This window comes from Haplochromis burtoni, unplaced genomic scaffold (genome assembly GCF_018398535.1).
Source record: "Haplochromis burtoni strain Fernald_Lab_line unplaced genomic scaffold, NCSU_Asbu1 Contig_362, whole genome shotgun sequence".
Lineage (NCBI taxonomy): Eukaryota > Metazoa > Chordata > Actinopteri > Cichliformes > Cichlidae > Haplochromis > Haplochromis burtoni.
Window position 1 is genome coordinate 378,805 of NW_024582723.1, and position 13,784 is coordinate 392,588.

Below are 13,784 nucleotides of genomic sequence, written 5' to 3' on the forward strand. Positions count from 1 at the left end.
TCACTGTATTACGGGACAAAGTGCGTCCCTTATTAGCTCAATACGGGACGTGTACTTTTGTTTCTAAATACGGGACGATTCAGTTTTTTAAGGGACCGTTGGCAACCGTATACAACATACAATATTATATATAGATGAAGCTAGCGAGCTAACTCCCTGCTAACTTCTAACGCTGTTAAATTTCATAAATTCAGTTTTCATGGATGCCTGGATGTTAAACCTAATTGTTACACCTGGTAAAGCAGCCACACTGATCATTTTATTACAGATGAAAGAATTTAGACAGTTTTTAACTCTCAGTGATGCCGCAGTGATTGTGTGACTTAGGGACATCAGACTTAAAGGCCGGATGCAGGCACAGGAAGAACGCGTCAGCTCCACACAGAAAGGCCCCAGCTGGCACATATGAACCCAGGACCTCCTTGCTGCACCACTGACTTGATAACTTTGCAGATAATTTTTCTAGAAGTTAATAAACAATCTTATTGTATAACTTTAGCTGGAACTAGTGAATTTGGATCTTTTATTGCTTAAAAGCGTTGCTGATGTTTGCTGATCAGATAATCTATTCTCTAACTAATCATTTCAGCTTCAGGGGAAAAATAGATTCATACTTGCATCTGTTTTTATTATTGCAGTGTGTGTATGTTTTGTTATGGTTCTGACATCGAAAATACCAGAGAGAATTTATGATTTTACGCCCACTTGCTTTTGGATTCAAGAAGCAAACAGAGCTGAGTCGGCTGAGCGATCATCTTCATCCTCCTCCATCCTATTGTTTTATGTTCACGTAATTTCCTCCACCAGCTCCTCGCTCTTAGTCATGCAACTCCTTCCTGTGATAATCCTGTTGATTACAACCAGAGGAAAGTGATTTTTCTTTTTTGTTCTAAACTAATCTCCACCTGTCTCTGTCTGTTCTTTTTCCTCCAGTGCACTCCCATTGTTGGCCATGGATTTGTGTTGGACAAGTACAAGTGCCAGTGCAGGAGAGGATTTTACCATCCGAGCCGAGTGGCGCTCAATGGCTTTAAAAGTAGGTTACAAAGCTCTCTGTAATAATAATAAAAAAAATGCATATTGCAGTGAGCTGTCAGATCAAAACTTTGAGTCTTGCAAAAGCAAGCTTTTGGGAATTATGGAAAAAAGAGGAAAACAACCACCTTTTTTGAGCTGACAGTCACACATTTTGTTTGAAATTCTTGTTACAGCTTTGAAGGGGTATCCTGGGGTTTGTGAGGTTATGAAACCTCAAGCTCCAGTCAAGGGAGTTTGACTGCTCTTATGTTGAAATGTCTACTACGTTTCTATTCTGAGCTCCAGTGGGAGCCACAGGTGGCATTCGAATCACAGACCTGTTGGATTGTGTGACGGCTGCGTAGACGTAGAACACAAGGTGGAATAAATTAGAATAAATGTTTAGTTACATTTTATTTGACCATTTGCCAGACTGCGTACCCCTCCACGGTTACTGTTGCTATGCCTGTCAGGTTTTTTGTTCTTAAAGGGCGTACGGTGGCAGTGTCACAGTGTGGAGTAGAGAGGACCTAATGCAAGACTCTGCACACTGAGGCAAGCCTTTGTGGCCGATGAAAAGTGCCATATGAAACATGAACATGCAACCAAAACCAGAAACCAAGGTGCAAAAATAGGAGGAAACCTAACAGATGTCTTCACAAAGAACAAAACTTTATTAAGTACAACTGTTCAACTGCTCCTTCACAAATATTTAATCAACCGACCAGAGCAACTCAATGCATTTAGGCATGTAGACACAATCAAGACGAGCTGGTTAAAGTAGCATTTCACAAACTGCTGATCTACTGGGATTTTCCTGCATAGTTGTCTCTAGGAACAGTATCTTAAATAACCACCTCTTACAGCCAGTGCATGCAGAAGAGCATCTCTAAATGCACAGCACATTCAAACCTTGAAGCACATGCAGAAGAAGACCACACCAGATGCCACAAATACGAATTCAAACAGGATCGCCAAAATGGGAGACTGGAAAATTATTGTCTGGCTTCATGATTCTCAGTTACTGATGCAACTTGTTTGGAATTTTGAGTAAACGACGTGAAACCAGTGATCCATTTTGCCCTGTATCTATCCATGGTTCAAGCTGCTGCTGGTGGTGTAATTGTGTGCAGGGATGTTTCTCAGCACGCTTTTGGCCCCTTAATAGCAACTGAGCATTATTTAAACACCACCTGAGCATTGTTGCTGACCACATAGATCCCTTTATGAACACAGTGTCCCCATCTGCACAAATCGCAAAGCTCCGATGATCTTAAACTGACTTTTTGAACAGGGCAGTGAGTTCACTGCACTCAAATGACAGATCTTAATCTAGTAGAGCACCTCTGGGGTGTGGTGTCAATCTGACGTAAATCTGCAGCAACTGTGTGACGCTATCATGTCAATATGGACCCAGATCTTTGAGTGATGTTTTCAGCTCCTTGTTGAATCTGTGCCACAAAGAATTAGGAAAGTTCTGAAGTCAAAAGGGATCCAATCAGGTGCTAGCAGGTTTGACCTAATAAAGTGACAAGTGAGTATACACAGAGGTCTGATTAGGCAATAGACATAAAATGGGAAAGCCACAGGTGTGCATAATCACCACAGGTGAACGTAATCAAGGCAATCAGACAGACAGGAAACATCTAACCTAGACAGGAAAAAAAACCTTCATAGTAAAACAGCAAATAAGAGAACTAATACAGATGTAAATACTAACTCTTAATGAGACGTCAAACTAGGGAACAAACAGGAACCAAGGCAGAAACAGAGAAGGGAAATCCAACGAAGACACAAATCAAACTTTAAACTCTAACAGCAAAACAGAAACCCAAGCTTGAGACAGAAACTCAAATTCAGAGCAAACCCTGGCAGTTTGACAGTTTAGCTCCTCCGAAACAGCATCTTTGACCTCAGATGGCCGTAAATGAAATAAGAAAGCTGTATAAGCATATTACAGGGAACATATTTATTTTGTTTTCTATTGATTCTAAGCTCAAAATAATCATATATCATATACTGAGCCTTAGTTTATCCTGTGTCTGAAACTATTTGTTTCAGCTCGCTTCAATCACGCTTTCTTTGAATCAGCTGCGCTTTTTAAAACAAAAGGTTTGAACAGCAGGAGGGGTGGGCTACTGTGTTGTGTGCCTGAGATGATCACTTTAAAGATATCCAATCTCACTGACATGATACAGAGCCAAGATTAGAGCGCTTAGAACAGTCTGAAGTCTGAGCTTCTGGCTCTGATCACATTATTTGGCATTTTGGTCATGTTTAATACGTGCATCCATCATTGTTACAGAATGACAGAAAATAAGGAAAAGCATGACGTCTGTTTTATGTAGCTGAAAGCACATAGCTAACAGTTACCTACCTGATATGATGCTGAAAGATTATGACCGGTGCTTGTGGACCAGGCAAAAAGGGTCTCACCAGTTGCTCATGCAGTCACTCAGCACATCCAGACTTCTAATAATAGAGATTCAGAGACAGTAAAATCATAAAAAACTGTCTTGTAAATTTCAATAAAGATACTTAAAATAAAAAGTCTGCTAAAAACAAATTTGTCTTTTACCTGATAGCGATGCCAATATTTCTTCTTTTTTAGTGTGCTCTTGTTGCTTCTTGTTGAAAACATTCAACATTTAACAAACTAAAGATGCATTTAAAAGGATGCTTGCAAATAAGAGTTGAGATATAATGAGAAAGGACTTTTGTTAATGTAACACTGTCCAGCTCTGCTTTGGGTGGAATTTGTAATGTGCTGGGTTCAATAAATAGGAGGAGAGAGCTGCGATAATTCAATAACCCCCAAAATCTGAGATTAACAAAAAATTATGTAACACCCGATGAAGGCAAATGAGACCTCAAAAGCACAACTTATGAGCAAAAATCAGTCTTTACAAGTTTCACTGCACAAATTCCCAGTCCAAGCAATCAGACGTCAGAGTATGTTAGGAGCAGGCAAGCAAGGGTCAGCCTAGAAAACCAGCAAATTTTAGGTTTTACAGAGAGAATGAGCAAAAGGCAGAGAATGAATTCCCTGCAACAATCTACAAAGGAAAACTGGCATAGAGGAAAAGTAACATATGGAGCAAATACTAAAAGGTGAAAACAAGGTCCAGGTAACACAGTTCAGGGAACAACACATTGTAGGTAAAACACACAAAGGCAGGAAGACTGAAAAACAAGAGAGACGAGTTTCTCAAAGTAAAAGACAAAACAAGTGAATAAAAACACAGAAAAAGGGGGAAAGAGAAGGGGAAGATTTGATAGATGAATTATTTTATTTTATTCTAATGCAATCACAAAGATTAACACATATATACATATTAGGACTGTAACAATGTGCATGCAATAAGAACAAAAATAAGGAGCACCAAAAATGTCATCATAAAGCTCAACTCGTAATGGAAGCATTACACAGCGAAAGACAGCAAGAAGCTCTAGTTAGCCAGGTAAGTTTCCAGCCTCAGAGCACATAAACACACTGTTTCATTTACTTCATTCCTTTTAAGTCTAGTGTCTGGTCTTCCAACTAATCAGGACACAGGACACAACCTTCTGCATTCCTTGCACACTAAAGTATACCTCCTAACAGAACACTATGCACATTTCTGAGATATATGAGGAAATCTTAAGCTTTATGGGGCGTTTGCTACGCTGCATATGGACAATTGATGTTCAGGAGAGCAGTTTAGAGAACAGTAAGCTGTTATTGCCTGTCCTACAGCTCTGGCAATCGATCTTATTTTCCCAATATTCCTTATTTTTCATTCAGGTGCGAGAAACAAGAAAAGAAAAACTAAATTTGCACACCCTCTTGGCCTTGGATCATTTCTCTGCTGATGTTCTGCTTTTCAGACTTGCACTTTTCAACTATATCGTTAACTTTAGCCTCCCCGATCGTGCTTTGGGTTTGAATGTCGGTTTTCTTGACTGAAAGCGTTGCAGTGTCCTCGGACAGAAAGCCTGGCCCTGATGAGCAATATAATCATTCAACTGCGGTGGTTCTCATCCCCGACTCCAACAATGCAGCACCCCAGGGGGGTTGATATGCTAAGCTGGAGCTTTATTATAATGCAGTGTGATGAAGGATGTAGTCAAAATGCTCAGTCTGTGAAGAGACTCATCTTCTAAACCCCATGCAGATCACCTCTTTAAAAATCGCTGTGACTCAGATTGCATTGCAGTTGCAACCCTGATTTCCACTCGTGGAACATCAGTCTTAGTCTTTGTGCAGCTACACACAAAGAGACCCAAAGCAAGAAATTTGAGTATACAATTTATGCACTACAAATGCAAATGCCTAAAGCGTGCAGTGAGCTTTGCAGCAGCCTCAATGAACTGAAGAAGCTGTGCAAGTACAGTTTTGCAAAATTAATAAATAAATAAATAAAATTACAAAAAACAAACAACATTAGGGAGAAAAACCAACAGTTGTGAAGAATGTACAAACTGAAAAGCACTTTTTACTTGCAGTAGTTTAAGTGGTTTGGAAGGACCGCCTGTGCTCAAACTGAGAGCCGTGGTATCACTGTGAACATCTGGCCCCTGTGACAGATGTGTGAAAAATGAACCAAGCTTTCTTCTGTCTGCCTTCAAGCCACTGTGAGAATGATTCGATCTTCAAATCAAACAAAAGACAATGCAAACACAAATTTATGATACAAAAATTTTAGATAACACACACACACTAGTGCTGCCACAAACCATTATTTTGATAGTCGACTAGTCACCGATTATTTTTGCAATTAGTCGACTAATCAGATCATGCACCCATTGGACGTAAAACCTACAGCTTATTGTACCAGCATGCATCTGCTTTCATATAACAATCATTAGCTTACAGCTTGAAGTGTTTAAGGTATGTGCTAGCTGATTGCAGATTGTCTCGGTGGAGTTTAATAAAATTAGCCGTCTGCTCTTTGCTCCTAAAATATAACAGGACAGTGGAGTAAATTCTCTACCATCACACTTGTGTTTAATCAGTTTTCTGTTTGACGTTTATTCAGCTGTGTAAAAACTATAACTATATAAGTTAGACAAGTGACTTATATATCATGTTTAACCTGAGTAGCGAAAGAATGCGGCAGGTTTGACAACGATGTGCCAGGAGTTCGCTGTTCTCGTCGGCTCCAGTGAGCCTTGACCTCTTGGTCAGCTATCGAGCTAGCGGGGTAACAGACATCTCTGAAAACGTCAGAGCATTTTTGCGAATATGTGATGTCTTGATAAACTGAGCAGATATTTAAAGTTTACACAGCTGTATTCTCGCCTTAAAATATCTTAAAAGTTTATATTGTGACCCAGAAAGAGTAATATTAAAACTAAGAAGCTGCCGCAATTGTTGGAAACTGGAATTGGCTGAGCCGCGCTCTGAATTCTGCGATAGATTGGGCCACGAAGGATACACCCGACCCATCCTTTAAATCTGGGGAAAAGGAGGACACATTTGTCAGCTGCATTTGGAGGAGCCTTCAAATTTGGACAGCCTTCGTCGCGTCGCTGTAACGTAATCAGCCTACAAATGCAGCCTCCGAATTTGGACACAGCTACTATACCAGAGACTGCTTCTTCTTCTTCAGCATTTAACGGCAGCTGGCATCCTTGTAGATGCATTGCTGCCATCTTCTGTTTCAGTCCATTATTACACTCTTAAATTCTGCTACTTATTCCTGCGTCTTTCAGGATCATACACAGCTTCAAACAACGAGTTTGACTATTAAATTAGTCGTTGATGATTTTGATAGTCTAATCATGGCAGCCGTAACACACACACAAACACAGATGTAGATGATGCTAATTTCCGTTGTTACTCAGGAATGAGTGTAAGAACAGCTTAGATTGGAGGGTTCAAGGGAAAAGACTGAGACTGAGCTGTGCGGCGGAAAGATGCCCGGTGTGTCGGGAAAATGATGCTGCTGGGAGAGAGGAAATAGGATGTGGTGAAGGAGGACATGCACACAAAATGTGGTGTGGCAGAGAAGGATGCACGGGACGGAAGGAGATGAAAACACATGATCTACTTGGCTAACCTTTAACTTGAGCATCTGAAAGAAGAAAAAATAGTTCACCATAATCTGAGTAATAGCTTGCAATAAGTACCCACTTTAAAACCTTTGCATTTGATGTACTTATGTATTATTTTTAATTGGATTTTTCAAAACTAATTTGTATTTTGTCTATTATTACAATTGAGGCAGAATGGGTATTACAGAAATGGAACAAAGACTGCACTTGTGCCAGCACAAGGTAATATGCTGTTTCTCTGTATAGCCCCTGGGATACAGAGGAGAGAGGCTGGTGGCTGTATTGTATTAATTTCAGCATTCATCTGATTTTGGTTATTAGGGCTTTGTTGAAGGATCTAACTACATACTTCATCTTTGAGCTGTTTATATTCTCATCTTTCAAATAAAGCAGTAATAAAGTAATGTGAATACTTTAGACTAAATTGACTGTGCATGTGATCCTCAGGTTGAGATGTCACAGTTGTGCCATTTGGTTCAGTATGTAGACCAGAATAATGTGTGCGGTGTGAGCCACAGCTGGGCCAGAAGTTATTTGCTATTTGTTTAAACCAACACTGCCAAAAATCCCCAACGTGCTCTGGTTGTCGAATGTAAACCTGCCACACACACACCTTATAACACTCGGAGAAATTCAGTCTTTACAGCAAGTCGGTCGAGGACATTTTTCTTCAGTAATGGAGTAAGCTCAGTAGTTTGACAACAACAACTCAACAAATGGGCTGTGGGCTAAAACAAGGTCCGGTTTGACTCAGCTTGACTCATGCGCCACAGTTGGTGCTTATTTATTGACATCTGGCATTTGAAAGTAGATGGAAATTGACAAGCTGAGGTTAGGGACTGTCAAAAGCATGGGCCTCCGGAGTGTTTTTTAGACATCTTCTCATCTTTTTTTAAATATTAAAACATTTTTCCTATCTGGACTTAGTCTCTTTGTAAACACAATACTCTATTTCAACACTTTTAGACATTTCTTGCTTGTTTTTTTGACACTATTGATTTCCACCCAGACCTTTATTAACAGTCACGCCTCTATTGGACTGAGATCTGCTGACTGTGGAGGCCATTTGTGTACAATGAACTCATTGTCATGTTCAAGAAACCAGTTTGAGGTCATTTGCGCTTTGAGCCATGGTGCGCTATTCTGCTGGAAGCAGCCATCAGAACAGGGGTACACTGTGTTCATAAAGGGCTGGACATGGTCATCAACAATTGTCAGGTAGGTGCTGGTATTCAAATAACACAAAGTATGCAAAGAAATAAATCCCCTGCACCATTACTACACCAATGCCAGCCTGAAATACTGAGAAAGGCCAGAATGGATCCAATCTTTACTCTGATCCTTCCATCTGAATGCTGCAGCAGAATTGGGGACTTCTCAGACCAGGCAATGTTTTTCCAGTCTTTAATTGTCCAGTTTTGGTGAACCTCAGTTTCCTGTTCTCAGCTGACAGCATGTGTGGTCTTCTGCTGCTTTAGCCCATCTGCTTCAAGGTTCCAAGTGTTGTGCAGAGATGCTCTTCTGCATATCTTGGTGGCTCTGTAAACTCTAGAGATTGTTGTGTGGGAAAATCCCAGTAAATCAGCAGCTTCTGGGATCCTCAGTCCAGCCCTACAACCACATTCAAAGTCATTTAAATCACCTTTCTTCCCCATTCTGCTTCAGTTTGATGTAGCTCATTTTGACCATATCTGCAGGCATAAATTGTTGTTGAGTTTTTGCCATGTGAGTGGCTGATTAGGTATCTGCATAAATGGCCAGTTGAACAAATGTACATAATAGAGCGTATCTATGTATGAGGAGTTTAAAGGGCAGACATTGATGAGACAGTCTGTGCCAGTTGCAGCATGAATCACGCTCACATTCATTATGAATTTGCATAAGGATGCAAACACAGAAAATAACATCCTGTCATGTTGAACACTTATTGTGCGTATCTAAGCATATATTAGCTGAAATTCAGCTTCTCTGTGATTCACAGCAAAAATACAGAGTCTCAGATCACAGTTACCACCATGCATTCTTTTCTCAGCCGAATGAAACCACTTCAGTGGCTACTTAAATTCACTTCTTGCTTAAAATTTTTTTTAACCACTATCAAAGAAATTTCAGCACATTCTCTTACAATCACGCTCTGCTGAAGCATTGTGCAACTGCGCCGCATTTGCATACCGTATGAGCTCTGGGACCTACAGAGGAATTACATGCTTATCAAACATCATTTGCTCGAGGAGCTGCATGTCTGTGTGTTTGAAAAAAAATGAAGGATTTCAGCTACAGATTGACTGCAAATCCCATTGCAGCTGACATCCTGGAATTAAGAATTATATTTCTTGCATCATCTGTCGTGTCTTTACACGTAATTGATTAAATTTAGGTTTCAAAGGAACCAGTTCATGCTAAAAATGAACGTTCTCAACGGGAAAAATATAAAAAAAATCATGGATAGAATTGATAAACCCCATCCAAATCCATGTGTGTCACATGCTGATATTACTACAATTACGCAAACGAGACTGAGGAAGAGAGCAGTGACACAATATTGTATCTTCCTCGCCTTCATTATCCATCATTTGCTTAATTACAGGCTGCATTCTTGTAATTATCTCCCCAAGGCTTTTTGATTCATTGGCTTGATGCTTTCTTTGCCTTGAAATTGATTAACTGAGCATTTAATAAGGAGTCAGCCTGTGACAGCTAAATGCAAATTAATTGCAGTGCTAATCAGACCTGTGTCCCGAGATGTGATTAGATTTGAATTTGCAAAGGCTTTCTTTCTTTGAACTTGAACAACATAAGATAAGTGATAATGAAACAAATCTAAAGTGTATTCACATCTTCAGGTAAGGAGCAGGGCTCTCACAGAGACGAATCCTCCGACGTGTCCAGCAAGTGCCTGCCGTGCCGCGAGGGCTGTCCCTACTGCCGGGATGACACGCCCTGCCTGGTGCAGGAGGACGGTGCTCTGAAGCTCTCTGTGGCCTCCTTCCAGGGTCTCTGCATGATGCTGGACTTGGCCAGTATGGTAGTGGTCTACCACTTCAGGAGAAACAAGGTAAGGAGAATGCAAATTATCGGTTGCATGCTTTTCTAATGTGGATAGGGACATGCTTAACAGCTTATTCTACTACTTAGTTTAGACTTTGGAGGGAGTTTGGCATGTGTGGTGATGTCAGTAGAGCTTACGCCGGCCTGCACTCATAATCTCAATTTTTTTCAGTGCAAAGTTTAGAGAGAATTTGAAATAGTCAAAAACCTAGAAGCACTCTGAGAGAGGAAACCTCCACCAAGGCAGCTCTGTGGGCAGGATTTACATTTGAGGGAATCATTTTGTGTTTTGTATACATTCATTTTGCTTTCTTTGTTCTTTTTAAATGTAGTTTAAGACATTTGTAGCGCAGTAAAAACAAGTGCAAAGGCTTTGTTGAAACCCATTTTAATATATACTTGACATAATTGGCAGATTTTAAGTGTAAAAGTGAGGTTAGAGGTCAAATAAGACATGCTATTTGGATGCAAACTAAAAAAAGTGATATTTAGAATCCCCATATACCAGAATCATTTCCTAAATGCTGAAAATACAAAGAAAGGCAGCAGAATTTCAAGCAACGATTTAAAGATAAGATACATTTTATGAAGGTTTGAGCTTATTTGATCTTAAAGAAGAGGTTAAAGTAACATATTAGAATCCACATATATATTCCCTACAATCCTATGTGTTGTCAATAAAAACAACAGCAGTAATACACATAGTTTTTACTTTTTTTAAAAATAGCTCTGTAAATCACTTTGACCTATAGATCAGTCTATTGACCTTGAAGGAGAGGTCAGAGGTCACATGTGCCATGCTATTTTACTCTATAAGGTACTTTCTTTATGTTAACAATACACACCACACTTATAAGAATCATAATGTGGAAGCTATAAAATTTTTGTCAGCTTTTGAAAATAAGGCACATCTTCATGACCTGACTCTACACCCGTATAAGTTTCATCAGAATTCATTCAAAAACTTTCAAGCTGTGGTACAAACATTAAAAATGACACGCACATACGCAAACACTACTAAAAGCATAACCTCCTTGGCGAAGAATACCCAAAGAATACCTGAAGATTGCAAGATTACATTATACTTTTTTTTCACCTAAAGACTAAAGGGACCGCACTCGCACAAGGAAGATAATACTAAACTGTGTCATTAAACTGTCCCCGCCATGGAATGGCGACCTGTCCGGAGTGTACCTGGATATTTGGTCCACAATGACGCTATGCTGCATATGGTAATAAGTGGATGGATGCTGAAATTGTACGGCATAACAGTTTTAGAGCTTATCCCAAACTACACACTGACAGTCTCCCCTACTCTTCAATTTTGGTATTTTTTGCCTAATTTGAAATCTCCTTCATAGCGAAGATTAACTGGAAATGTCAGTGAAATGTCATGGAAAATTATTTTAAATTAAATAAAGACGAAGGTTTCGGGGATTAAATTCAAACTGAGTGATTATGACAAACTCACGAATGTTTTGAAAATAGGAACCGCTGTGTTACAGCTGATCATGCCTTCACAGTACTAAGCCATCAGAGTAGCAAAAGATCCTCCCTGGCCGCATGCAGTTCAATGAATTACATGCCCAGATTAAAAGAGGACATTTGAGATTTTGTCCTCAAATAATTTCAGTATGCAACGTAGAAACTGGAAAAAAAAATATTGCTATATTTACGACATACAGCTGCTTCTTAAAGCATTGCAAATTCAAACAAATTTCCATTGTATTCTATCAAGAATAAAGCCAAATAAAGACAGACCAGTTGATTTTATCTTATTTTAATTTAATTTTTATGTAATTTTTATTGTCTTATTACACTGACATCATTACCATCAACCGTACCCAGCCCTCCTTCATTTCAGTGTGACATTCTTGCAGTCTAGGATAATAATTACAATTTACAATCACTCCTCTGGCATTTAAATCTTTCCTGGTGATCTATTTATAGACAATCGTGTTGTTGCCTCAGAACCTCCCATATTTCTTCACTTCACAAGAGATGTCCCTGGAGGCCTTTGGATGAACATAAAAGACATAAAAAAATCTTATATGTGGTAATGTGGTAATTAAATACAACCCAGAAAAGTTCTGTCGTCACTAAGAGACATATATTTTATATATTTGTGCGATGTATCATTTGCATTTTCGTGCAGTTGCATGCAAGTCGTGGCTGTTATGTCTGACTTGCAGCAGCAGAATCTGAAAGGTAAACTATGGTGGCCCCAAAGGACAAAGGAGATACAAGAGAGAAAATGAATGTGAAGAAAGGCTCACTGCAAATCCAGAACAAATATCAATACAAACAGCAGCAACATTATAGGTACTTTTGCATGCCCGTCAGCAGCCTCAGCGTCTGATACCATCAGGCCAATCATTCTTTTTCAGTATCCTTCAGCAATCCATAAATAACCAAGCTCTCGCTGTCATTGATTCATGAGTTTTTGTCTTTCTCTCTCCTTGTTAACAGAGCATTCGTACATCTGGTCTCATTCTGCTGGAAGCCATCTTGTTTGGTGCGCTACTTCTCTACTTCCCAGTAAGTGTCCATATTGATCTTGCATGCCACCCACCAGTTTACTGCTACTTCATTTTTTTAAATATAAAAGTTCTCAGAAGTCTCAGGGAAACAAGCAGCTGGGTACGTCTGGGTATGCTTTGTCAGGAGAGAGACAGAGTGCGCCCAAACAAACTTGCAAACAAAAGCATGTGTTCATTATAATGACTAGTTTTAAGGTTTTATTTGATAAATAACTGATGGACCAGTGGGCTTGCATGAATTACCATGAGGCATGCATGCTTTTGTCTGCACATTGCAGGCACAAATTTGCACCTGAGCTTAAAGGCCACTCTTTAGAGCACCACAAACAGCCTCTTGTCACTGAGATGGAGAAGAAATAGTGATGGGCATTGGTAAAAGTCTCTCCTGACATTCATGGTGTTATAAAAGAAAACTAGAGAACAAACACAAACCGCACATATATCCAAACAGATGGAAATAGGTTTGAGATGTGATTTCACCATCTATGAAGCTCTTCTAATGCAGTTATTGGCCATAAGGTAGATATCAAAAGAGAGGTGTGATGGTCAAATCCTAAGCATTACAGGTTTAAAAAGAGGGAAGGAGTGGTCAAGGTCTGCTTTGGCTGAGAAAAAAAAAATCTTTTCAAGAAAGAAAATCATTTTTCAGTGTCCAATATTTGTCTTGTAGTGTGTGGATGTGGATCCCACACGCAGATTTAGGCAGTCAAAGCTCGGTTTTATTGATAGTCCATGGAAATAATTCAAAAGAAGGTGAGTGCAAAAAGGTACAGGGAAGATGTGACGAGGCAAATAGCAAGGGAAACTAAGAATCACCAGAAAATATCAAAAACAGAACAAAACTGGAAAGTTCATAAACAAGGCGGGGGGTCAACAACCCAGGACTGGAATACTGGAGTAATGTGAAAATATCCCATTAAAAAAAAGCCCATTTCCTCAGTTGTAGCTAGATGTTGTAGTACTATAGTTAGGATCATTACAACAACAGAGAGCTGGACATCACAGTTGGTGCGTACTTATAGAATAAGTGCGTTCTCTTCCACGTGTGCCTTTGCCTGTCTGCGTCGGCTGTATGTGCCAGCCAGTACGTGTGCTCGGGTGACAGCGTGCGTTCTATATGTGTGTATTTACACTTTTGGACTC

The 13,784-nt window shown here is 39.7% G+C and overlaps 1 protein-coding gene across 2 annotated transcripts in view; it reads left to right on the forward strand.

Annotated features, from left to right (window-relative positions):
* Positions 1-13,784, forward strand: part of LOC102305139 (probable G-protein coupled receptor 158) — an 81,230-nt gene that overhangs the window by 37,455 nt on the left and 29,991 nt on the right. For both annotated transcript variants that reach the window (XM_005943191.3, XM_042228886.1), the window contains 3 exons: positions 934-1,036; positions 9,897-10,108; positions 12,571-12,639. In XM_005943191.3, the coding sequence (XP_005943253.1) occupies positions 934-1,036; positions 9,897-10,108; positions 12,571-12,639 (384 nt within the window). The remainder of the gene's footprint in view (positions 1-933; positions 1,037-9,896; positions 10,109-12,570; positions 12,640-13,784) is intronic.